Source organism: Maylandia zebra, linkage group LG1, assembly GCF_041146795.1.
Source record: "Maylandia zebra isolate NMK-2024a linkage group LG1, Mzebra_GT3a, whole genome shotgun sequence".
NCBI lineage: Eukaryota > Metazoa > Chordata > Actinopteri > Cichliformes > Cichlidae > Maylandia > Maylandia zebra.
In genome coordinates, this window is record NC_135167.1 from 41,327,623 (window position 1) to 41,355,280 (window position 27,658).

At 48.7% G+C, this 27,658-nt stretch overlaps 1 protein-coding gene across 3 annotated transcripts; it reads right to left on the bottom strand.

Annotated features, from left to right (window-relative positions):
* Positions 1–27,658, bottom strand: LOC101479703 (CREB-regulated transcription coactivator 2). Of its 3 annotated transcripts, none has more exons than XM_014411084.4 (16): positions 27,442–27,657; positions 18,946–19,047; positions 17,557–17,667; positions 16,481–16,542; positions 15,299–15,367; positions 14,164–14,270; positions 13,815–13,841; positions 13,399–13,478; positions 13,045–13,094; positions 9,428–9,693; positions 7,587–8,062; positions 7,277–7,495; positions 7,008–7,196; positions 4,131–4,202; positions 3,549–3,750; positions 1–3,467 (listed from the first exon to the last, which is right to left on the bottom strand). In XM_014411084.4, exons 1-16 carry the CDS (start codon positions 27,607–27,609, stop codon positions 3,277–3,279), a joined length of 2,391 nt encoding a protein of 796 aa, XP_014266570.1. In that variant the 5' UTR covers positions 27,610–27,657; the 3' UTR covers positions 1–3,276. The 3 variants fall into 3 exon arrangements, with proteins under 3 accessions (XP_014266570.1, XP_014266569.1, XP_014266571.1); XM_014411083.4 differs by having other exon boundaries at positions 7,008–7,199; XM_014411085.3 differs by lacking the exon at positions 15,299–15,367 and having other exon boundaries at positions 7,008–7,199; positions 27,442–27,658.

Genomic DNA, 27,658 nt, shown 5'->3' on the forward strand with positions numbered 1-27,658 from the left:
TTTCAGTTTCAGCTTTATTTCTTTATTTTCTGTAAAACACGGTGAACCTCCAGCCGCTGCGCTTTAAAAACACCTCTGGGTTCAAAACGTTTTCATATGTACAACACTCAACGTTCCCTGGTTATGACAATAAAAATCTCAATAGAAACAAACTTTATTATTCAAATATGAAGCAACAGACGCAGAGCGCTCAGCTGTTCTCGTTTTGTTTTTTAACTCTGGAGTCTAAAAAAAACATGAAAAAAAAACTATAAACATTAATGACAGAAATTAATATCAATAAAAAATATGAAAAATATGAAATATGGCCTTTAACTGATCCCTAATCCACACACAGGTCAGCAGCGCCCTCCACTGGCAGAGACTGGAACTGCAGGCTTACTCTGCACAGTTATTGCATAACAAGAAAACAGTCTCACACGCACGCACACGCACACACACGCGCGCGCACACGCGCGCGCACACACGCGCACACACGCACGCACACATGAATTCTGGGATTTCTTCCTCAGTTTTGAACTTTTTGACCTACTGAACGTCGTATGAAAGGAAAAAACAAACAAAACATTAAACAGGAAGTAAAACACGATTTTGTTCCAGGATCGCCGCACGAAGCTTCTCCGTCCGTTTGATCGAACGCGTTTTGGTTTTATTCTAACAGAAGAAGAAAAAAGAAACGCTGCTGCTGAACACGAAGGCGTCTCCGATTCCACCAAAGAAACTTTTAATAAAATATTTCATATTTTTATTTGTATTCATGGTGTGAACATGATCAAAGCTTCATCTATAAACACTAAAGTCACCTCTGAGCTTTTCTTTAAAAAAAATTTTCTGCCTCTGTGACGGCTGACATCCTTATATGGTCATCTGCTCCTCTGCAGGCTTCCAAAAGCTGACCAATCAGGCCTTAGCGTTTGGAGTGAGAGTGGAGGTCAGATTATGCAGAACTTTACAGCCTGGAACAGGAAGTGCTTTTCAAAATGAGTCATTTATTATTGTTAAATGAAAACTAGAAGAAGAAATATTTAAGATTTAACCCTGTGAAACGTGTCCGATTATATTTGTAATATTCTCTCAGATTCAAAAAGTAGAAAAAAGCATTTTAATAAAATTACGGCTTTAATCTCAGAAAATATTCGAGCTTTTTAATCTTTCTGTACCTGCGGTGGTCCTGACACAGGCGCCGCCGCGGCCCGAGGGCGCCGCCGCGCCTCCTCCAGGAGGAGGTGCAAAGATCACACGTCCAGACCCGAGTGCAGCACTTTGACTTCTTGGGATTTTCATGACGTGACCCGATTGGCTGACGCCTGTGATGACGCGAAGTGCGGTGCATTTTTATTGGCTGCTCTACGGCAGCCTGTCAGTGTGAACATATTGGTCAGATCAGGTGGCGATCAATGAGCTGATCAGGTATTGATCGACGGAGCGAAAGCTGACCTCTCGCCTCGGGTCACTGAGACTGAAGGACGAGGTCAATCGATCAATGACTGGAGCGGCTGCTGCTCGTGATGGCCGGGCTGAGGTGGGAGGAGCTTGTCTGCAGGTCCTCAGAGATCAGCTTCATTTCGTTTTTCCCGTCCTCGACTGTGACCTTTATCTTGTGAGCGACCTGCAGGGGGCAGCAGATACACCTGAACCTCCAGTCCCACTGCTCTTCCTCACCTTCGTCACCTCCCGACCTCCTGAAACCAGCAAGGCTGCTCTGAAGCTCCTCCCCCAACACGCTTGCTTTGGACTCAAGGTTTCCCAAAACCTTCCAGGCTGAAACAGGAAGGATTTTGATTGCGTTTTAATCGTTCGGGGTGGTTCCTACGGCAGCCGGTCAGGGCCATGATGGAATATCTTATCTTTAAATACAAAAAACATTTATCCTTTCAGGATTATAAATTCTTTTTTCTAATAAACCTCATCAGGCGGCTTTCATTAACGCGGCTCTAATAATCTATGTGTTTATTTTGGTTATGATGTCGAATTTTCAGATTAAAGCAGCAAACGAGGAAACATTTAAAAATAATTTTCCTCGTAAATGTACGACTTTTATATTTGTTTTTCGCTCCTCGTGAAACTTCCGTAAATTTAAATTCATTCAAACATTTTCAGAATAAAATAAAATCTGTTTAAAACAGAAAGAGAGATTTTGTAGTCGTGCAGCTTCCTGTCAGGCTCCGATTGATCACAATCACATGTGTTGATAACGCGCTCTTACATTTGTTTTAAGGCGGGGCTGGGACTCTGCTGGGACCTCGCCATCCTGGGCGAGCGCATCGAGCTTCGACCTTCAAGCGGTCAGGCAGACGTGCGGGCTGATCTCACAAAGGTGGCGGCGAGCTAAACGCTTTCTTCTTAAATATGATTTTTATATCTGAGTTATTTACAAAAATAAAAACTTTATACTTGAGTTCATAAAAACACACGAGGAGGAGGAAGGCTCGCACTCCTCTTTGAAAAGCATCACTTTGGGTTCAAAGGTCAGCTGACCATCTGCAGGCGGCGGGAATGTGGATGTAACAGACAGACGTAAGCTGGTCAAAGGCGCCGTCGATGCTCCGCCTTCAGATCAGCTGACACTCACACAGAGAAGCCAAAGAGCAAGCAGATCGTGTGATGACACAGGACGCGTCGACTCACAGCGCCGAAGCGGGACATGGTGGGTGTGTCCATTCTTCATGTACAGACGCCGTGCAGCCACGGCAGTTCTCCAGCTGAGGGGCGTGTTCTTCTGACGAGCCTCGGCGGGATAAAACTCGGCAATGCTCAGCTGCTGTAGGTCGACGCTCGTGTCCAGTCAGAGGCAACGTAAAGGTGGGCGGGTCGGCGCATGCTCACACGTCAAAATGAGTTCTGCATAAAAGAGCGGAGCAGCCCGAGCAGAAGCAGCACGCACGGTCAGGGGACAGAAGTCAGAGGACAAAGGTCAGGGGTCATGGCTAAGTTCCTGTTAAAGTAGCTGTCAGAGCAGAAAGTGGCTTCCACACCGCTCTCACGCCTCCGCTCCTGTGGCGTGACGCCATCATGACGGCCGGGTGTGGGCGGGGAGTGGTCAGAAAGCTGCAGCAGGTTTCTGACTTCAAGCAAGCGAGAGCGTTTTCAGTTTAAGTGCCATTGACAGTGAGGCTCCGCCTCCTTCAGTTTATCCCTCCCCCAACACAGATGTCAGCTCCTTCATCGATGAAGGCGCATTCTTCCAAAGCTCGCTCGACAGACCGGCTGTGGGGGAGCGACGGAAGGGTGGAGTCCTCTCCAGGTGCGGGCGCCGTTCCCGGAGCGTCGGCGGCGTCACTTGAGCCGGTCCGAGCGGAAGGAGTCCTCCACGGCCGGGTCGGCCAGCATCAGGTTGCCCTCCAGCATGTCCAGGGACAGCGGGTCCATCCGGAGCTGGTCATCCAGCGAGAAGGAGTCCATCTCAAAGCCGGGGACGTTGGACAGCGCGCTGGCGATCTCTTTGGACAGGCCCGTCGGAGAGTCGCCTGCAGACGGAGGGGGAGGGGTTTAGAGGCGTGCAGGAGAAACAAACAGAAAACACGACGCTTGGCTCGCGTCTCGCTGACCTGTGAGGATGATGTTGGGCACGTTATGTCGTCCGTCGCTCCCGCTGAAGTTCTGGTTCTGATTGTTGAGGAGCTGCTGGTCACTGAGGTCCTGCAGGTCTAGCGCCCCCTGGCTGTTGGAGGGGAACTGGTTCTTGTCTGCGCTGCAGCTCAGACCACTGTGGTTCAGGGACAGCATGTCGGCCTGGGTCTCTGTGGCGAACTGCAACGGGAAGAGAAAGCTGAGGTCACGTGACTCGATAGAGACGCCGCGCAGAACTGAGATGGGCTGTCACGGCGCAGGAGGGTCATCCTCAAAATCATCAAAACCTGAAGAAGCATGAACTTTAACCTCTTTAACCAACCACGCTACAGAATACAGATGAAACTCTACCCTCCACCTGAGCTCCACAGCCAATCATCTGCCTCCATCTCCTTCTGTCCCACCCACCCTCTGCACCTCCTTCTCTTCTCCACCTTCATCCTCCACCCTCCCTCCTCCGCACATGCTCAGACGATCTCAGCCCCTCTTACAAACACCCTGCAGCTATACTGACAACCAATCAGCTCCTTCTATTCAAACATGTGACATCACTCCTTTACCTGCTGCTCAGATCTGCCGGTGAGCTGCAGGCTCAGGTAGGGGTCGTCCAGCAGAGAGCTGAGCAAAGCATCCTGGGAAAAAGACAACAGAAAGACAAAGTGATTAAATCCAGTTTCAGCCGAGGATGTAAAACACGCGCGCAGACACACACTTAAACTAATCTGTTTGGTGTCAGCCTCATGTTGGTCACATGACTCTCAGCGTCCTCACTAGCGTGCTGATGTTTACGCCTTCTGCCTCCTCCAGGACGGCCCGTGTCTGGCGTCTGTCCCGGGAACGCCACTATCTCTCAGCAGTAGGGCTGGGCGATATGGCCTAAAATCCATATCGCGGTATAATTTGAAGCACGTGCGGTAACAATATACATCACGATATATTCTTTTCTTCTGTATAACGTATTTTCCACACTATAAGGACTTAAAATCCTTTAATTTTCTCAAAAATCGAGAGTGTTCCTTATGTATGAATTCTGGTTGTGCTTACTGACCTCGAACCAATTTTGGCTGTAAAAATCTGTTAAATAATGTTTTAGTGTAACTTTGGTAAGCAGCACTGCTTGATGGATGTCAGAGCATTACGGCTGCCGTAGGGAGGAGCTTCGGAGTAAGCTGGGTCCAAAACTCCGTCTGCTTCAGGTCCCAAAGTCAAACGAACACAGAGTTAAAAACGGTCTAAATTCTTTCATCTTTAATTAAATCATCAGCGTTGCTGCTTTAGCAGGTGTAACAATTAAGTTTAACATCCAGACATCCATTCGCTTCCGCTTATCCTTTTCAGGGTCGCAGGGGGCGCTGGAGCCTATCCCAGCTGTCATAGGGCGAAAGGCGGGGTACACCCTGGACAGGTCGCCAGTCTGTCGCAGGGCTAACACACAGGGACAGACAACCATTCACATTCACTCGCACATTCACACCTAGTGGAAAACAGAATTTATTAAATTTCACAGAGTTAGAAGTTAACAGGAAGTTAGCTCGCTAGCTTCCACCTAAACATTTCATACCATGTTCTGACTGAGATTTTTGAAACTAATTCAAACGTACAGCTCTGCTGTCACTTCTAACATAAAGACAGGAAACTAAACAGCAGTGGGTTTGCAGGGTTACTGAAGTTGGACTACCTGCTATATAATGTTGTGCTACGTGATTGCTAGCGACACAGCTATGTTAGCATAACATTAGCACAGTGAAGCTGGAGGATGAACGCTAACTTTTTTTCCACTCGATAAAAGTTAACGTGAGGGATTCTGGTGGTCAGGGACAAATGCAATCGCATAGCAGGATGCTGTACACGGGCCAAACTTCAGTCAGGAGCAGTGTTGGGAAGGTTACTTTTAACATGTATTCCACTACAGATTACAGATTACATGCCCCAAAATGTATTCTGTAACATATTCCGTTACATTACTCAATGAGAGTAACGTATTCTGATTACTTTGGATTACTTAATATATTATCATGCTGTTTACAACTACATGAATGTGATTTATTACTATTACTGAAGGTCCACGGCTCCGAACCATAGTAAAGGGACCTCTGGCTGATACGTCGGGTTCGTGTCGGGCTCGTAGCTGAAAACTAGCTTCACTTTGCTAGCGAGAGACAGAGAGAGGCGTCGAAAGGCTGCTGCAACAGAACTTTATTGTTTCAGAGGAAAACAGGAACACAGCGTACAGTCGAGTCTTAACAGCTTACTTACAGCTGGGCTCGTCAGGCTCTCTGTTTGGCTGCAGGTTATTATTATATTTACATGCTTCCAGCTCCCGTTTCTGCTCGGTGACAGCTCGTACTTTTCCTTTCTCTCCCTCCCTCGCTCACAGACACATCACGGGTACGGCAGTCCATTCTCCCTGCAGCACGGACTACACTGCCCATGATGCTTTCGACCAAAACAGGCGCAGCTTGATGACATCATCAACATGCGCTATCGTGGTAGAGCGGTATAGTCAAAATCTCTATCGTTGGCCAAATTTATATAGTTTCTATTGTATATCGTTTATATCGCCCACCCCTACTCAGAAGACAAACTTTCAGAGCAGAAATCCTTCGCTGACGCTAAACTACGAGATACGCACTCAGAGCGCCGCTCCTGATTGGCTTATTTGCTTTATAGTAACCACACTCGTGCTGCAGTCACATCCCAGGAGTCACAGCCAGGCGCCTCCGGCATGTTTCACATCCTGGAGGCCGGAGCAGCAACACACTGAGCGAGGAATGGTCTCCTTCACACCCCTTGGCGTTACCTCAAACCAGGTGGAGGTGACTCCTCCCCCTATGACCTGCGCACAGATGAAATTTTGGTGCTTGTTTAACAGCCGTTGCCGTCGAAATACAGACGGAGCGTCCTCCTCCCGGCTGAGAGCCCGCTCCACAGGTCTCCCCAAGTAGAGTGTCATGGGCGTGATGATGGGCGTGGCCTCTAACTGCTCCTCAGAACCAGGAAGTGCAGTTGACCTCGTGAGGTCACAAACTGCTGCAAAAAAATGTCAAGATGGAAACACGTCTGCGTGCTCTGAAAGTGTTCACGGTAACACGTCTTTGATGAAGTCACTGCTGAAGAGTAACCAGCTGATCCAGGTGGGAGGACCTCACCTCTGACCCTGACACAGACGAGTCTCAGGAGTTTATCTGCCGCGTGAACAACGACGACATCATCACGTGGGACACGCCAGCATCCGCCACAAACACGCAGCAAAACCACAACAACTCCGAAATCCACGTCTCAAACAATCAGAACTGCTCGTGCATGGGCGCCGCGACCTGAGCGTCAGCAGAACGAAGCATTACGAAGCATTATGCTGCAGGGACAGCGGCCGGCTCCGCCTACTTTAAGGCGAGTGTATGTGTTTAACTTGAGCGTTGGCGGAAGAGGTCACTCACGTTGTAGATGTCGGCGGGGAGGCTGTGGCCGGCGTGCTGCTGGTGCTGATGGAGGCCGGCTCTCTGCTGCTCCGCTTCCTGTTTGGCGTGGCAGAGTGAGGACGAGGAGGAGGTCTGGACGCACTGCTCCGGCACGCCCTCGCTCTTCACAGGGGGCGCTGCGCTCATCTGCGGTCCCATCAGCCTCTGCTGCTGCGAGGAAACACGGTGGTGAGCGCCAGAGCTAACGGAGGGGAACTTTAGAATCAGGACTGAATTTGGGGACGTACCGCTCCGAAGTGCTGCTGCAGGTGCTGGTTCCGCATGTTCTGCAGGTGGAGCTGCTGCTGGCTGCTGGGCCGTGGCTGCTGGAGGCGGAGCGGCGGCTGGTGGTGGTGCTGAGGCAGCGTCGTTTGCTGCGCGCCGGGCTGGTGCTGGTGGGACTGGCTGAGCGGGTACGGAGGCAGCCGCTGATCCACAGGAAGCCTGCTGGTGTCCAACGGGACGCCCTGCAGAGGGAAGCGGGACGTTAACCCCGGGAAACTCTGTTAAACTGCATCACTTCCTGTTTGTATTGATTTTGAACAGGTGATCGCTTACCTGTGTGATGGAGGACAGGGTGGGTGAGATAGTTGGGGAGAATTGTTTGGAGTGATGCCGCCGTGAGTCGCCGCCCAGCGGCAGGATGAGCGGGGACAGCTGGACGCGGCGGCGCGGCGACGTGCTGAGCTGCGGCGGTGGCTGGCCCTGCCCACTCATCAGTGGCGAGTAGGAGGAGGAGCAGGAGCCAGAGCCGCCCACGCCGCTGCTGTAACCAGGGTTACCGCTGGACGCAGACTGGAGGGAGGAGTTACTGAGAGACGAGTGCAGCGATTGGCTGCTGAGGGAGGATGGCAGCGACGGCGAGGAGCTCAGGGACGACTGCAGCGAGGGGTTGCTGAGCGATGAGTGCAGGGAGGCGGAGCTAAGGGAGTTTGAGAAGGAGTGGCTGCTGAGTGATGACTGGATGTTGGGGTTGCTTAGTGATGACTGCAGGGAGGGGTTACCGAGCGTGCTCTGTAACGATGCCAGGAGTCCTGAAAGACACAAGAACAACAACAACGTTAACACCGAGCACTCAGCTGATCGCACCTCGCCATCTACCAGCTCCATCCCAGGAGGTCGCAGCAGGTGTAAACATTACCTGCAGTTCCTGTCTGACCTCATTTACAATAAACACGCGTTCCCTCGTCCACCTGGTCCGCAGCCTGTCAGAGCACGGGACAACGATGCAGACGGTAACCTGAGGTCGAGCTCTCAGCCACTTCCTGCCTGAGGTTGCCTCACAGACGACTCAACATTTTCCGACGCCGCTTCCTCCCTCAACAAAAATCCTCCTCTCGGGTTAAATTTAGCGCTCGCCCACGGACTTCCTCTGCCGACTCTGACAGTAGAGCTCAAAAGAAGAGCCGCTCGCTGTCAGAAACGCCGCAGCAGAGGCCACTCTTCCTGCTGCGGCGACTACACCCTCTGGTTCTCCACCCTAAACTCTCATCCTCCTACGGCAGCTTCAGTCTTCCTGATTCTCCCGGACCTTCGCACGTTTCAGCAGCTAACAGCACGACCTGTCCGACTTGCTGTCGCAGACATTACTCTGAAACACGGGACCACGGACTCACTTCCTGTACCGTGTGTGGTCCCGCCGAGTCACCGCTGTCCCAAACAGCCTCTCGAGAAACAAATGGAGACTCAGATCTTGAGGAAACAGCAGCTGTTCAGCAGAAGTTCCTGATAACTTAGTCTGATACTGGCCGACCGCGGCCGTCCTATTACACGTGGAAGCGAACAGGGGTGTGTCTAAAGGAGGGCGTGGGGTGTACGAGACCCTATCAAGGCTTTTGTAACATTTTTCACATTGAAAGTGAAACAATGTTAAATGTTGTTTATTTAAAAGCTTTTTTTCACAAATCAATACAAACGTACACGAGGCGCTGACCTGAGGGTCGTCAGGCTGGACGCTGAGTTATTATTTATATTAATAAACATCTGCAGCATCATAACGTTGTTCTCAGCAGCACAAAAACTGTTTGAAAAATGTAATCCTAATATAGCGTGAATACAATCGGGGGTTTAGTTTATGTTGTGTGCAGTAAAACATTGCAGTTTTTAAAACCAACCTTTGTTCTGACAGACCTGTTATTATTGCCCATTAATAAGACAAAAGTATTTCTTATCCGATTACTTAATTAATCGATGGAATAGTCAATAGATTACTCTATTACTAAAATAATCGATAGCTGCAGCCCTTTTCTGCTCTCACCTGCACAGATTTCACACCTGTCAATCATTTCACTGCTAACACGACAGACTGCAGTTCAACACATCGCAAAACGTGTGCGGTTACAAAAAGACATTAAACACCTGTAGCCACGCACAAACTCACAGGTCACAGCTTCACTTACCTGGTGGGTGGTGGAAGCTGCCGTTTCCTCCTTGCGCGTTGGCGGCGTTGATCCCCAGCTGGGTGAGGGTGGAGGCCAGGTTTCCCGTGCTGCTGCCACCACTCAAAGAGGACGACCCTGGGAAACCCGGTTCGTCCTGGTCCAGTGGCGTGGGCAGTGGCGAGGGGAAGTGGAGGCTGGAGAGGTCAGGCAGCGAGCCGCCAGTGTTCAGCGCCGAGGGAACACCATGAGCCGGCGTGGACGGCTGCTCCGGGGAAGTGAAGATACTGACAGGAAACAGAACAAGGTCAGAGAGATTCACATCACAGCTCAAGTTCCTGAAGCTTTACCTGTCTCCAGGTAACGGTTAAACCAGGCCATTCTTAACAAATCAGGCTAAAGCATCACTCAGATTGACAGAGTGTGGCTAACAGGAGCGACAGACTAACAGAGATCGGCTAACAGGGGCTACAAACTAACAGAGAACGGCTATGGAGATGGGTTTTTGCTACCCCCCCCCCCCCCCCCAAAAAAAAACCCATCTCCATAGAGACTGTGTCAGCTCCCACACAGACAAAAAACAAACTAAAAACCAGCAACAAACAACTTAAACATAAACAATTACAAAGAAAGAACAATAAAGTATCCACATCTGAACCAAAGAGTAAAACAGTGAAATGTGGATTATTAAATATTAGGTCTCTCTCCTCCAAGTCTCTGTTAGTACATGACTTAATAATTGATCAACAAATCGATTTACTCTGCCTTACAGAAACCTGGTTGCAGCAGGATGATTATGTTAGTTTAAATGAATCAACTCCCCCGAGTCATTCTAACTACCAGAAACCTCGAAGCACAGGCCGAGGGGGAGGTGTGGCAGCAATTTCTCACACCAGCCTATTAACTCATTCACTGCCAGCCATTGGCAGTGAATGAGTTAAACCCATTGACTCATTCACTGCAATTGACGGCTATAGACGTCAATGGCAGTGAATGAGTTAATCAACCAAAGACCCAGACAGACTTTTAATTCATTTGAAAGCCTGATGCTTAGCCTCGTCCACCCTAGCTGTAAACTCAGAAACCAGTCTTACTTGTTATCATCTATCGTCCACCTGGGCCTTACACAGAGTTTCTGTCTGATTTCTCAGACTTTATATCTGATTTAGTTCTGAGCTCAGATAAAATAATTATTGTGGGTGATTTTAACATCCATGTAGATGCTAAGAATGACAGCCTCAACATGGCATTTAATCTGTTATTAGACTCAATTGGTTTCTCTCAAATGTAAAAGAACCCACCCACCACTTTAATCACACTCTAGATCTTGTTTTAACATATGGCATAGAAACTGAACATTTAACAGTGTTTCCTGAAAACCCTCTGCTGTCTGATCATTTCCTGATAACATTTACTTTTACAATAATTGATTACACAGCGGTGGAGAGTAGACTTTATCACAGTAGATGTCTTTCTGAAAGCGCTGTAACTAAGTTTAAGAATATAATCCACCCACTGTTATCATCTTCAATGTCCTGTACCAACATAGAGCAGCTATCTGAACGCTACCCCAACAGAGGTCGATTATCTTGTTAATAATTTCAGCTCCTCACTACGTACGACTCTGGATACTGTAGCTCCTGTGAAAACTAAGGTCTCTAATCAGAAGTACCTGACTCCGTGGTATAATTCTCAAACACGTAGCCTAAAGCAGATGACTCGTAATCTGGAGAGGAAATGGCGTGTCACAAATTTAGAGGATCATCATTTAGCCTGGAGAAATAGTTTGCTGCTTTATAAGAAAGCCCTCCGCAAAGCCAGAACATCTTACTATTCATCACTGATTGAAGAAAATAAGAACAACCCCAGGTTTCTCTTCAGCTCTGTAGCCAGGCTGACAAACAGTCAGAGCTCTGTTGAGCCAACCATCCCTTTAACGTTAACTAGTAATGACTTCATGAACTTCTTCACAAATAAAATTCTTATCATTAGAGAAAAAATTACCAGTAATCATCCCACAGATGTAATATTATCTACAGCTACTCTTAGTACCATTGATGTTAAGTTAGACTCTTTTTCTCCAATTGATCTTTCTGAGTTAACTTCAATAATTTCTTCCTCCAAACCATCAACGTGTCTTTTAGACCCCATTCCTACAAAACTGCTCAAAGAAGTCCTGCCATTAATTAATTCTTCGATCTTAAATATGATCAACCTATCTCTAATGATCGGCTATGTACCACAGGCCTTCAAGCTGGCTGTAGTTAAACCTTTACTCAAAAAGCATCTCTAGACCCAGCAGTCTTAGCTAATTATAGGCCAATCTCCAACCTTCCTTTATATCAAACATCCTTGAAAGAGTAGTTGTCAAACAGCTAACAGATCATCTGCAGAGGCTTATTTGAAGAGTTTCAGTCAGGTTTCAGAGCTCATCACAGCACAGAAACAGCTTTAGTGAAGGTTACAAATGATCTTCTTATGGCCTCTGACAGTGGACTCATCTCTGTGCTTGTCCTGCTAGACCTCAGTGCAGCGTTCGATACTGTCGACCATAATATCCTATTAGAGCGATTAGAACATGCTGTAGGTATTACAGGTACTGTGCTGCAGTGGTTTGTATCATATCTATCTAATAGACTCCAGTTTGTGCATGTAAATGGAGAGTCCTCTTCACACACTGAGGTTAATTATGGAGTTCCACAGGGTTCAGTGCTAGGACCAATTCTGTTTACATACATTATGCATTTATTACTTCCAGGCTGGACGACTGTAATTCATTATTATCAGGAAGTCCTAAAAACTCCCTGAAAAGCCTTCAGCTGATCCAAAATGCTGCAGCAAGAGTCCTGACAGGGACTAGAAAGAGAGCAGATTTCTCCTGTTTTGGCTTCTTGTTAAATCCAGAATTCAAAATCCTGCTCCTCACATACAAGGTCTTAAATAATCAGGCCCCATCTTATCTTAATGACCTTGTAGTACCATATCACCCTATTAGAGCACTTCGCTCTCGCTCTGCAGGCCTACTTGTTGTTCCTAGAGTATTTAAAAGTAGAATGGGAGGCAGAGCCTTCAGTTTTCAGGCTCCTCTTCTGTGGAACCAGCTTCCAGTTTGGATTCAGGAGACAGACACTATCTCTACTTTCAAGATTAGGCTTCAAACTTTCCTTTTTGCTAAAGCATATAGTTAGGGCTGGACCAGGTGACCCTGAATCCTCCCTTAGTTATGCTGCAATAGACGTAGGCTGCCGGGGGATTCCCATGATGCATTGAGTTTTTCCTTTCCAGTCACCTTTCTCACTCACTATGTATTAACAGACCTCTCTGCATTGAATCATATCTGTTATTAACCTCTGTCTCTCTTCCACAGCATGTCTTTATCCTGTCTTCCTTCTCTCACCCCAACCAATCACAGCAGGTGGCCCCGCCCCTCCCTGAGCCTGGTTCTGTCGGAGGTTTCTTCCTGTTAAAAGGGAGTTTTTCCTTCCCACTGTCGCCAAAGTGCTGCTCATAGGGGGTCATATGATTGTTGGGTTTTTCTCTGTATCTATAAAGCACCTTGAGGCGACTTTTGTTGTGATTTGGCGCCATATAAATAAAATTGAATTGAATTGAATTAAGAGAAGCTTTTTGGGACTTACTTGATGCCGGGAACTTCGCAGGACTTCGGCCGGGATGACAACAACGGCAGCTGGGAAAGAAAAATCCAGAATAACAGAAATGACTCAGAAGCATCAAACACAAAATCACTCAGTAAACTTTAGAACAAGCTAAAAACACAAAACTTAAAATGTCAACATGTTTCTAAAACGGACCCTGCAGCAGCTGTGTCAGGATGATAATGAGATTTTGACTCATTTAACTTCCATAAACTAGTGAGAAATGTCCTTCGCATACTCTCAGGACATTTATGGAGATTGGAGGGAGAAATGAATATAAATGTGAATATTTAATGTAAGGGTGAAACAGGCAGATGGTGTTTCTGTGGGTTTTACCTTCTTGGTGTCCCAGGGTTTCATCAGCTTCCCCTCGTCCAACACGTTCTCCTCGATGGGAGGGACAGGATATGGAAACACTGAGGGACATAAAACACCGTGACTCACACATGGAGAGGAGGGCTGTGACGCTTTAATGTGAAAAGCTCAAGGAGGGAAAAGCTGGCGTCCTTCATGCATTTGTCATTGTTGTACAAACATACAGCACAAGATTATCCTGCTAGCTGCACTCTCCTTTGTAACTATGTTGCATCCTTCTCATGTTTGCCCTGTACAGTCTCTTATTGGTCTTTACTTTTGTAAAGATGCTCATCTGCCCGACAACAAACAATATTCCTGTTCTATTGACATCCACAGTCATTCATCAGTGAGAGGAAGTTTGACCTTTGGACGTAGGATAAATGTGCGTTACTCACTTCTTCTGCCCTCTCCGTCGCTCTGACCTGCAGCATCACACACACACACACACACACACACACACACACACACACACACACACACACACACACACACACACACACACACACACAGTGGTGATTACAAACATACTGAATCACTGAAACGTGTCTGCTCAGGTCGTCGCCGTTACAATCAAAGCTGGATTTAAATGTTTTCCTGTAATTATTAAAAAAGGATAATCCTGCTGAACAGTTTCACTTTAACTTTCCAACATGTTTGAAGCTTCGCGCCCTGAACACGGACCGTCTTCCAAGTCTCTGATAACACACACCTGTGCTGGCGTCTGTTCGGTTCGGTTTCACTCACCGCCGATTCTGGCGTTCTGGAGGGCGAGCGTGGGTCCGCCAGTGCTGAACGGGTCTCCGGAGGGCGGGTTCATCACACTGGTGTGGAGCGCTGAGTCGGAGTTCGTCCTGAAGGGCGAGAGACACCGACAGAGAGTTAAAGGGGGAGAGGAGCAAAGGCTTGGAGGAGGTGAAGGTTAGCGAGGGTGAAACAAAGAGATGAGACGCCAAAGAAACGCTCTTTCGAACTACGGAGAGACAAAAATGCCAAAATGAAAAGAAGCGACTCAAAAATAAATGAATTTGTCTTTAAAAACCAACAAAACATGAAAAAAATAAAACGCAGACATTTACTTTTCTGTTTTATCTGTTTATGTTTTCACTGATGCTCAGCTGTTAGTCATGTCAGAGTGTAAAAACATAGTAATAACAACAATGATTACTTTGGTCTTTTCTCCTGCACAGTGCTGATTAATCATTAACTAATAATCATTAGCATGTATCGCGACTCTCCTCACGACCCGACGTTTGGATGTTTTCTTTCAGGTTTTAATATTCGTCCTGGACGAGCAGCTAAACTCCGACGCCGTCAGTTTTCTGTGTTTTACTGCTCACTCATCGACCTTTGACCTTTCACTCTGATTTGCTGCCTTGGAGTAAACACCTGACCTTCAGGATCATCTGCAGATCGAGTTCCAGATGTTTCCACGGGGGTGAAGGTCATGTGATCTCTCGTCTTCCTGCATTTGTGCTACTGTATGTAAATGAAGGCGGAGTCATTCTGATCCATTTACTTGGGCCTGATGTTTAACCGACACTCACAGGAAGTAAAAACGTCTAACAGGCAATAAGAGGAAATATTGGAGTGTTTAATGTGATTTTGGCACTTCTGGCTCCCCGCAGGAGGCTCGCTCTGACTGCAAACAGCTGCACAACATGACCTCTGACCTGTGACAGCAGCTGCTGCACCCGAGGTCAGAGGTTTTCACGAGCAGCAGCTCGGGCCGAGCGATGAAGGAAGGAAGAAAGCTTCAAAGTCTGAAGCATCGAAAAGATCTAATTCTTCTAAAAGTCCACTCTGAAGGTTATAGCTGCAGGAAGGAAGAAGAGGAGGAAGTGAAGGTAGGAGGAGGAAGAGGAGGACGAGGAGGGTTCACCTGTTGAGTGCAGTGGTGGGGAGACGAAACAACTGGCTTTTATCTCCGGGGAAGTTTCCAGACCAATTCCTTTATGATCGACAAAAACAAAGTTATTTTGGTCTGACGAGCAGGAAGCAGCGACGAAAAGTCAAAGGGTGACGAAGAGGAGCAGAGGGAGGAGGCTCAGAGACAAACAAGCCAAGCAGAGAGGGAGGCTCCGCGGCCTCGAGCTGCCGGGTCCTGCTGTACGGTGGCCCTGAGCTGCCAAACAAACCCGAGCGGTTGAATTCTGTTCATTTGTTTGTGATGGCAGGATGAAGGTCGAGCTTCTCCCACTTTTCATGTGTCGTGGTTTTCACTCCCTGTGGGGGGCGTTCACGTGGAGGATTTCAGGTCCCGCGGCTCCTTCAGTCCTCGTAACGCTCCGCCTGCGGCGGGGAGGGGTCAGCTCGGCTGGAGGCTTGCTGGACGTGATCTGAGCTGATGTTTCTGCACATCGTGACATTTAACCGCCCCGCCCCCTTCCTGCTTTGTTGTGGTTTTTTCTGAGTGCGTTATCGCCACCGTAGTTTGTGCTCAGACCCCCAACCTGACCACGCCACCGTGCTCCTACAAAGGAGGTGGAGCGAGCGCAGGCAGACCTGAAACCAGTCAGTGGCAGAAACCTGCGGGGGCGGAGCTTCATAGGACACCTGGAGTTCGGAAGCCGGCCTCCCTCTGAAGGAAACGCAGAAAGAAGGCAGGAAGCAGAGGAAGAAGCCAAGAAGAAAGAGCCAAAGATTCCAGAAGAAGAAGAAGAGCAGGAGGAACACAGGCTGGAATCGGCTCCTCTCGGTCAACGCAAGGACCACGGGACCCTCTGAAGCCTCAGAGTCACCTCGCAGTCACTGCAGCGGGGAGGCGAGTCTTCCTCGAGCGCTGCGGGAGCACGGGTTAAACGCCCGTCACAATCACAGAACATCTGTGTACAGATGTTATTCACGGGTCAGACTGCAGCAGAGTGTCTCCTTCACAGCCTGAGGCGGAGCTTCATCTCCTCCGGTTTCTGATCTCAGAGGAGCGTCGAGGTTTTACTGCAGCGACGCTGAGGCTTCAGGAGGGAACAGCAAGCAGGAGTGAAACCAAAGAAACAGACCTGCCGACAGACACACGGACACACACACAGCGGGGAGAGCAGGGGGCGGGGTTAACAGACAGCACCTTCTCCAGCTGGGGTCGGGTGGCGGCGACAGGTAGGCGGGGCTGTACGGGGAGCTGTCCATCTGAGGAAGCAGCAGGTTAAGGAAAGCACAGAGCTTCATCAGTTTCAGTATCAGGAGGAGCTAAACGAGCTTCAGATGGCGCCGACACCACGCTGACCTGTAGAAACTCACCTGTGTCGCTTCTCGGGGGCTAAATCAGCTCATTGGGTTTGAATGACCCCGCCCTGTTAGAACACGTTAACCCCGACAGCCCGATGTCGTTTTTTTCTTTAAACTTATTGTTAACTTATTTCTGATTCATCATCGGGGTTTCTGCAGGACGCGAGCGGAAGAGGATGAACTCTGAACTCTCGCCCTCACAGGGAACGCTCAGTGCAGTCTGAAGAACTCAGAGCTTCACCACAACTTCTTACTCAAACCAAGGTCAAAGGTCGCACTTCTGTCAGATGGGAGGAGCTTCAAGTGTGGAGACGAGCGTGCCTGCACGACTTGTTTTTCTGAGCAGCTTTTTCACTGCTGCTGTGACACAAACTCAACGTGATCACTCGGAGTTTCTTAGATAAAAGTTCCTCGCAGTGGCTCTCAGCATCAGCCCCGCCCCCTCGCCCCATCGACGCAGAGGACGACTGAGAAAGAGCGCGACAAAAACGACCCGTCCAATAAAGCATCGACATCTGTGAGCTCGCCGCCCGACGCCTTTCCTGCACTTCCTGTCTCCTTCTGTTATCCTAAAAGCTGAAACACTGGCTTCATGACGCATCACTGCGACCACAGAGGAGAAGGAGTGCACCACCGCTGGATTTTACCGCCACGCCAAAATCTCTAAACGCTCACTGTCAGCTGACACGCCATCCTCCGTCACCACGAACACACACACACTGATTTATTCCACACTCCATCCTGGAGCTGCTGCTGCAGATTTTTGGTCATCCGCTGCTGAAAATAGTTCCCAGCAATCAAAGTGCAGCTGAGAGGTTTCACAGTCTTTACAGGAAGTAAACAGACAGACAGGAAGTCGGGAGCACAGGAACAATCTGGAATAAGACAGGGAGCCTCGCGTAAACTGAAGGATACTTTGCGATATGGTCGGACCGGCGAGACGAAGCGGCGGTCCCGCTGCACTCGCTCCACCAGCCCGTGATGCCGCGTCGCCCGACTGGACTCCAGAGTGGACGGGAAGGAGCCCTGAGGAGGGGGGGGGACAGAGAGGGGAGGAATGAGAGGAGAGGACAGAGTCAGCATCATTTCCACACCTGTAAATACTGAGGAAACAGGAAGCCTCACACACTTCAAAATAAAAGCCCATAATAATGTGACCTGGTCAGGATTACTCTGCTCAGTATTTGTAATCTCAGATATTTACTCAGAGAATTCGTTCACTGACACATGTTGTGGTTATTGAAACAGCATTTTTGTCTGATCTTCGAGTATAATTCAAATAAACTGAACAAAGATGAGGCGGTGAGGTCAGCCTGTAGGGACCAACGGCTGTTTGTAAAGTGAAGCTCGTGTCCCGGGGCAACCGCGGTCCCAGAGTTCCCCGCATGACCCCAGGGGAGAACTGGAGAGCCCCGAGCAGACGAGACCTTCCTAGATCAGAGGATCAGCAGCTGCAGGAGGGCGTTAACAAGCCACACAACAGAGACCCCGTTGGATCAGGGGGTGGAGCTTCTGCAGGCTACCTGTGTGTGTTTGGGTCGCTGTGATGCAGACAGATCCTTTAATGTGGGATCAGCCATCTGCATCAGACCCACAGGAGGAAACTCAAACACCTGAGAGACGTTCTGTCCACGCTCAGCTCCACTGCAGCAGAGTAGGAGGAGCCACGAACAGCGCCATTACAGACCGAGTGTGATGGAAACACTGATGAGTCAGAGATGATGAGCGGGCTCGGCTTTCTAACTCCTGCTGCCCACATCTGATTGGAGCTCACAGCAGAGACCCGGTGCCTGATTGACTCCAGAATAAAGGAGAGAAAACACTGAGCCAATCGTATTCCTCGTCACAAAAGAATCAGTAAACACTGACGCTGAAGGCAGAGCGCCGTTTCCTCACATTTCTTTTTTCAGGAAGGACAAAAAAGCATTAAAAATATACACGAGGAGAGTAAAGAGATACGATCAGGACCAAAGATTCAAACCAAAAGAGAAACTAAGCGGATGAGAGGCGACGACAGAGACCGTCTGTGGCTTTGATCACATCTGCCGCACGCAAACCACCGAAAGCATCAGACCGCCTTAAATGTTCTGCAGGAGCCCCACAGGGCTCCATCCTCAGCCCACCTTTATTTCCACCTTATTACTCCAATACTCAAACGTAGGCAGTAACGTTTACACAAAACAGGCGTCTTTATCACGTCAGCAGAGATCGAGCGATACTCTGACGCTCGCTGTCCTGCACCTACGACATAAGAAAAGAAACAGGAAGTGACATCAGGGTGAAAGTGCAGTAGCAGTCGATTACCTGGAAGTCCTGAGGGGTCCTGCCGATCTGGTTCACGTTTGGTAATGAGCCGCCATAGTACGGCCCCTGATTCCTGGCAAGGCGGAGCTTCTGGGCCTGGAGCTGTGAAAAAAAAAACACCGTCACTCAGATCAAATACATGAGACGACCACAACCTCGGCGAGCCGCAACTCACCGACCGTGCTTCCCCATACAGACTCGTTACCTGAGCAGGTAACCAGGTGATCACTTCACCTGGTTACCTGCTCACTTCAGTGATGTCGTCAAAGGTTGCGTTTAATGCTTTGGTGCTGTGGTGACGCGAGGGCAGCAGGCGGAGGGGTGGATGTGGGAAGAAGAGCAGCGCTGATGGTGTTACAGATAAGAGTGAAAAAAAGCCCTGCTTTCTTCTCATCGTCTACACCACGTTCACCTCCGCCTGACTCCGCCTTCACCTCCGCACAAGTCGCTCAGCCTGCACAGAAAAACGCCGCTTCCTCGCACCGGTCTCCGCCACAGATTTGGGATTATTGATGACATCACTGTTTACGTCATAAAAGCATCCAAATACAAAGATGGTGGCCCCACTGAGGGCGCCGTGGTTACCTTACACCCAAGTCTCTGAAGCAGAATTATGAAGAGAACAATCTTTGTAGACCTGCAAATACCAGTGCATAAATGAGAAGCAAGGGGGCGGAGCCAGAGCATGCTCAGGCTCAATCCTCTGCCATACGGAACTCGTTCAACCTTCTGACCACGCCCCTTCAGGCTCCAGGTCCAGCTCTGATTGGATGATCACCAAAGAGGAGCGCAGCGGCAACTTCCTGTTTAATCTTCGCTTTAAACAAACCCGAGGGACGGATCTGTCCGTCAGAGGAACAGATTTAAGTCATTCGCCATCTGCGCGGCTCAAATGCATCAAACCAACGACGAAGCCGCGCCGCGTTAACGTCTGAGCTCTCAGGTTCGCCCCGGCTCCAGGAACCGGGGACCAAGCTGGATGTCAGGTTAAAGCAGCGGAGCGCAGACGCCGTTTCTTCTTTACTTTCTTTATTTATTTATTTGTCACATGTAGTTATAGCTAGTACAACATACAGTGAAATGTTTTTCCTGGCTAAAAAATACTCCCCCCGACTGTGAGAAACATACTAGAAAAGCTTTTACCTAAACTAAGAGACAGGAAAAACTATAAAAATATACATATTTACATAAGTACAAATGTATATAATATGATAAGATAAGATAAGGTTCAGGAAAGAAGAAAGTAAAGTGCGAATTATGTACTATGTGTGAGATTGTCCAGCATATTATCCGGTTTGCGTTTTTGGTTGAGGAGTCTCACTGTTTGTGGGTAGAAACTCCTCCTGAACCTTTCTGTTCTTGTTTTCAGGCTACAGAGGCGTTTCCCTGACCTCAGCAGCCTGAACAGTTTGTGGGCGGGATGGCTGGAGTCCCTAGTGATCCTGATGGCCCGGGATCTGCACCTTTCAGCGTAGATGTCCTGCAGTGCTGGTAGAGATGTTCCCATAGTGCGTTCAGCTGTGCGCACAACCCTCTGCAGGGCTTTCTGTTGCTGTACTGTGCAGTTCCCGTACCACACCGTGATGTTGTTGCACAAAATGCTCTCAATGACACCAGTGTAGAATCTCCTCTGTATATTCTTGGAGATCTTAAACCTCTTTAGACGCCTCAGGTGATAGAGGCGCTGTCTGCCTTTACTAATAAGGAATTCCGTATGTGTGCTCCAAGTGAGGTCCTCGTTGATGTGAACACCGAGGTATTTCCTTATCTGAAGTGAAGTGACGGCGCCAGTTTAACTGAAGAGCAGCTTAAGATGTGAGGAGACGGCGCAGAGTTCTGCTCTGACGGTTTCAGGTTGTGTCGGGTTCACGTCACGTCCACGTATTCCTGAAGCGTTCCTGGAAACGGTGAGGAGGAGGAGGAGCCAGACACAGCACCTCCTCCTCTTTAACATCAGCTCCTCCTCCATGACACGTAACATAACCACGCTCAACTTCGTCCACAAACGCCGTTTAATTCAGGCCGAGCGGCGCAAACGAGCGGCCATTACATCCACGCATCAGGCTGCAGTTTATGGTCACGCTCGCCAACACGGGGGTCAGAACAAAGAAACAGGTACACGCGTCTGCATCCCAGAATACTACGGACAATGTGCAGATGTACTGATCAACACATCTGTACAGCGATATAAACATCTGTAGACATAACTGCTGCCACCTTTTATTCGACCTCATCTGTATATAAGCTGCTCTGCACAGTAAAGTCAAATGAAGTCAGAACAGCGGCTCAAACGCTCCATTATCCACATGAAAGATCCAACTTGTGCTAAAAAGCTTATGCCTAATATGATGGCCTCAGGTTTTATTTTGAAAGTTTCTAGCCCGGCCCTTTCCTGTCTGCTGAGTGTAGCGGGTCGCGGTTGGGCTCTGGAGGGTCCCACAGACCAGAGCCAGGACCGCGAGCGGCACAACGTCGAGGAGGAGGAGGCCTCTGCAGAGGAAGCTGATGATGTCATTCCAAAGACCTGCACAGAAACCACCAGCAGCTCGGAGCGCTCGCACGGCGCCATCAGCGCCTGCTGTGACGCCACGAGGCTGTCATCTGTTCCCCACTTCTAAACTTACTCATCACAACAAACAATTTCCTTTTTTGTCCGTGAAGTTTGGGGAATTCAGAGACATCAGCCACGAACCACACATCTGCTCCCGCCTTAGGACTCTGCCCGCCGCTGCCATCATCTCCATCGTGAGAAGGGGCAGGCCTCTGAAAATAAACTCAGACTTCCTGTGCCGAGCACAGAGCTCAGCTGGAAGAACACAAACTGGACTGAAACGCTTTCCCTCCATAATGAGATGACCTCCCTCACAAAGACATCGCCCAGCTCTAGCTCCACCCACAGTGTCTCCTCAGGCTGTGAAGGACCTCCTCGCTGCCCGAGACGTCGTCTCTGCCGAGGCTGATGAGGATCACAACCCGTGTCCATCGCTTCAGGCTGCAGGCGCCGTACACGCTGCGGTATACATCAGCGCAGAGACGGCGTGACCAGCGTGAGCTCGTCTGTCTGCCTCTCAGTCAGGACAAAACGTCAGGAGGCCACGCCCACAAAAACGACCTTTAGCAACACCCAAACAAAAGCCCCTGTTCGTGCGACTATTTTCTCGTCATGCTGTCACAGGATGAGAGTTTCATGTTCAGAAATGCAACTTTTTAACGAACTAAAGCCGATTTCCTGTAATTCTGAACCCAAAATTTGGAAAACCGCTAATGTTATAATTAAAGATGGCTCCCCGTCGCTAATGAGGCAGTGTAATCACAGCAAACCGTTAGCTCAGAAATATTCCATCCATGTGTTTGTGGACGCCTGAGCTAACTCCAACATGGACCCGTTTTATTTTGTAAGAATCCTCCTCTATGCCGACAACGCCGTCCTGTGTCCACGTGACGCTCCACCTGCAGTGCGAGGACGTCCCACTCAGACTGCTGATAAGGTTTATGATCTGAAAAACCCACGGGGGTGGGGGTGGGGGGTTTATCCTTACTTCTTCATCTGCACTGCCACAGATCTACATTCATTTGAAGAGTACATCCTGCTCTAATTTTAACGCTTGAAAGCCGACATCCTTCCTGTGAGAGCGTGACGGTGATTTACTGACATGCGATCACCTCCTCGCAGCCCTGAGTCAGTGACCCGTACATGTTTCCTTACAAACTGACTCATCACTGAATTCTTTGGGAGTCGTTTGGTTACAGCTTCAAATGGCTGATTTTCAACAAGCCCTGAGTTTGGCCATTTTTCCTACTTCAGATATGGAAGACTTTGCAGAAACAGAGTCATATGGACGGCGATCAAAAAGCAGAGGGGCCGTTCCTCTTCAGAGGCTGCTGGGAACGTCTATGTAGCCTGCTGTCCTTTGGAGGCGTCGCCCTCTGAAGCCCTGAAAGCAGCGAACTCGCCAAACCGGAGACGTCTTCGGGAACATCTCCGTGCTGTGGCTTCAGTTCATTAAACACCTGAAACACGCTCAGAGCTACAAACTCAGGTCTAAGGGGGGAAACCTGAATGTCCATCACCTGCTCTCAGATCAGATAAGCTCAGCCTCGTTTCCTCTCGCAAGAACGTCAAACTGCCGACGAGCTGCAATCTAAAGAAGAAAAACCACGCTACGTGTTGTGGCCTGCAGACACAGGAAGGTATTGGCCCTGCACGAAAGGTGTTCTTACCTGGCCTCGTTCAGAAAGAAAAGCAGTGAAGTGAAACAGGAGGCACAGCATGTCAGACGGCAGGTTTACCCACCTCTAAACAACCAACACCAGCACCGCTGACCCGCAGAGAGCGAGCACCAAACACTATTCATGTTCAGGTAGAGCTGGGCGATATGAGATTTTTTCATATCACGATATGTTTTTTTCATTTCAGGCGATAACGATATCTATCACGATATCAGCCAAATAACTATATTTGTAAGATTTAAATGTGCCGTTGCTCACAAGTAAAATGTGAAATAATCAGCAGCTTGTTTTTAAATATTTATTTCCCATAATAAGTTCAACAGGGTAGATGTACTTAAGGAACACGAGACTTTTTCAGATAAATAAAGGCAAATATTGCAAACTACACAAAGGCAGCCGCTAAAGCGTTTCAGTTTCAAAATAGAACAAACGAAACAGACTAAACTGTCAATTCCACTTAGAAACAAAATATTAATTCTAAAAATAAATCTTAGTTTGTTTTACAGAAAAACAGACAAAACTGACTAACTTTTGTCAATATCAAATAAACTGAGAACTAAAAGGAAATTCTCAATCTCTCCTTGTTGTATAGCTGAGCTTTTCAAACAGTTTTAACAGTTACTTTAGTCTGACAAAAGCCGAATGACGAATTAGCGCTTCCAGTCAGAGACTGAGGCTACGTCCACACGTACACGGGTATTTTTGAAAACGGAGATTTTCCGTTTTCGTTTTAAAAAATAATCCCGTCCACACATAAAGGCAGAAATGAAGGAAAACGCTGCTATGAACATGCCAAAGCAGCAGGTGGCGCTAGATTCCTAACCGTGCAGAAATGTTGGCCAATCAGAAGTCTAGAAGCCTCGGTGGGAAAAAGTAAACAAAGCTGGGGCATAGAAGCAGAACCGAGTCGTATGTGTGGAGGGACAGTAACTGTGTGTATATGTAAGCATTTAAACACTGCAGAGAGTAGAATTAACAGTATTGTAGAAATTCATTTCACCGAAACAATAACGTGGCGCACAGTGTGCATGCACCAGTTTATTGTATTTCCAGACTTGCTTTCGGCACATTTACAGTGCACGCTACTCTGTTTTTTGTCAGACTTGAAATAGCAGAAATACCTTCACACTACAGAGCTTCTATGGCTCTTCCGTTCGACAATCTCTCCGGCGTTGGAACCATCATCTGTTTTCTCTTCGGTCACGCTCGGTTGATTTTTCTAGCCGGCACACTCATTTCCTCCATTACCCGCTGGCTGCTTCCCAAACAAACACACGTGCGGCTTGGCACTTGTGCTGCACGTAACAAGTCACGCGACGTGACGCTGCGGCCGTGATTGGTTCGGCTCTGCGCTGCTTAATTTGGATTGGCTGACCTTTTTTTTTTTTTTTTTTTTTTTTGTTAAAGAGGACAAGAGCGGCGAGGTCTATCGCGATAGCTTAATTTCTCTATCGAGTAAAAGTTATATCGCGATACATATCGTTATCGTTCTATCGCCCAGCTCTATGTTCAGGGTTGGATTATTCTGCATTCATTCATGTCACAGGCAGAAAAACGATTCACAGCACCAGTCTCACTGAAACCCGTCCATCCTTACAGAGGAGCTCAAGAGGAGCAACTAGCTGCTGCCCACTGATTGACTCAGCAGCAGGTGTGAGCACCTGTGTAAAAGCAGAAGTGTTGCAGCACTCAGGTGTGCTAACAGGATGCCACAATCTTCCCAGGAGTGAACATCCCAACACATTCATCCTGAAAAACCCACAGATCTCAGACTCCACAGGCCTCATTTAGAAGGTTAAAGGTCACGACAGCCAGCTGAGGTTTGTAAAGCCGCAGCAGACTTCAGCAACAGACGAGAGTAAAGTGCACAGCAGCAAACTGCTCGCTGTGAGCGCCGTGGAGGAGGGATGACGATCCGAGTGGACCGTGAACTCCCCGTACATCAGAGTATTCCAGAGTCAGAGTGAGGCCATGTGTCCCGCAGCTGAAGCTCGGACCAATCGGCAGGACGCTGAAGCGAGCGCAGACGGAGCTGCTGCAGCGGTCCAGAGTGCAGAGCTCAGAGAGCTGTGCATAAACGAATGGAGCAAACTTCAGCAACGCTGTGAAGAAGAGTGGAGTCAAACTCCTCCTCAGAGATCTGACAGGCTGATAAAGTCACACAGGAACTGTCACTGCTGAGGGAGGATCAACGAGCTGCTGAATCATGGGGTGGACTCCGTTTGTCTCACACTGCAGAGGGTCCAGTGAGATCCTCCTCCTTCACATGACTGTATGAGTTCAGAGAGAGCTCGATCATGTCCTCGGGTTAAACTCCTGGATCTGCTACAGACCTGCAGCTTTCTACCCGACGTGTGACTGAGCAGCTCTGACACCAGTCACCTGTCAGTGAGGTCAAGCCAATAATGATGCGGATCATGAAACCAGAGGGTCAGACCATCAAACCTCAGGATATTTTCTGTTTTATCACGCTTTCACAAACCCTGGAGGACAAAATCTTTACACAAGACCTAAACAATCAGTCCGGATCCACATGCCTGACTAAATCCATCTGAGCTACACAGAACCAGCACAGAACCAGGGCCTTTCTCAGGACCAACTCGACCCCACAAGGAAACTAAACAGCACCTCATAATGATAAGAAGCTGCAGCTGCTGGTCCTGGACCTGCTCTGTGCAGCATCTGCTGCAGGTTCTGGTCCGAGTGACCCTCCAGAACCAAACCAGGACCATCAGCAGGAGCTGCAATTCAACAGAGAGGGGAAGAAGACTGTCTGACCTGCAGCAGCGTCCAGAGCAACTCACAGCTTCCAGACAGGAAGAACAGAGCAGCTGAACGTTCAGAATAAGAGTATAAAGATGCCTCCACAGCCCACCACGTTCATAAACAGTGAGCTTTTCTCATTCACTCGTGTATGAAATAAACACGTTTATGAAAGACGTGACTGGATGTCAGCCTGAAGCATTCGTGTTTCTGTTCAGCCGTCGGGCCCACGGCTCTTTGGTTTGAGTCCGGGAGAAGCTGTGGCCTACCGTGGTCCATACGCAAGTCCCACCACTCAGCAGCCACCTTCAGGCATCTCCTGAACTACCTTTAATTTTGTGGTCTATGTGCAGAATCACTGTCACATCTGATGTGAAACTAAAATGAATAAAGGTTTACTTTGAAGCATTTATTTCAAAATAAAGGTTTGCTGACTTTGACCCAAAATAAGTATTGAAGGATGAACTTTTACCACTGTGTGATTATTTCAGTACCATTTCTGTGTGTTCTAATAAAATTACACAAACGCACCTAAAAACTCCAAACCCCACGGCAGCATCACGGGCTGGACTCACAGAACAAAAACACCAGCTTCAGAAACACACACCTTTAAACTTGTAAAAAATTTTCAGAAATGACCTCAAACCATCAAAAATAAACTGACAGCCAGACTCCCACATTTTCCCACGACAGTAAACACACCAGCAGAGACCACCTGCCTCCACACTCCGACCCTCTCACCTGCTTCACACCTGAGGGCGTGTTTCAGATCACAGTGACACCCACACATCACCAATGACAAGGTGACGTTAACACATCCGAACCAATCGCCCACCCTGACATTAAAACGGCGCCGCCAGGCCAGAGTCCGTGTAAAGTATGCACGATTTAAGGTAATCTTTCCCGGGCAGGGTGGACAAAGATAAAATCACCACGTCAGATCTGTAAAACGCACATATTTGTTCCACAAGTCAAAGAAACAAATCAAAAATAAAATCACACTATTTTCCTTAGGAGGCACAAAACACGAGTAATGGGAGCTTCATCTACATGAAAGCAAAGCCTGTCAATGGCTGACATTAACGCCGAAGTTGCCAAAGGGACAAAATAAACACCCCGAATTAATTAAGTCGAAGGTGTTGGATATGTGTGTGTGACGTGAGGTGACGTCGCGTTAAAATATCCGGTTTTTGGCCGGAGTTCTGCGGGGCACTGCGAGGCTGACAGCGACGTTCACGTAACATAGTAAACAAGACAAGTTAGCCGCGTTAGCTTCGAGCGCTAACGATGTATCGGAAATGAAGAGCAGTGCGTCCCGGAGAGACAAACACCCAACAAAACCCACACACTGCGTCCCCACGAGGTGATTGCCGCTAAAACAGCGCCAAATCTCAGCAAAGCGCCGCGCAGAGACACCGCACAGCGCTTATCCGGAGCCCGACGAGCCCGGACAAGGCCTCGCTTCCTCCGGCAGCTCTCCTCCTGCCGCCGCCTCTCACTCACCCTGGTCGAAGTGATGTCCATCATGACCTCCTGGAAGGCGGCCGTCTCCTCGGCCTGCCGCTGGGTGTGCAGTGCTATCTTCTCGCTGAACTTTCGCGGGTTGGACGCCCCGGAGCCGGCGCCCGAGGCGGGCCCGGGTCCACAGCCGCCTGAGCCCGTCGCAGACATCTTCACCGAGCGGACGGGACGAGCTGACGTAGTGGAACGATTTCAGAGA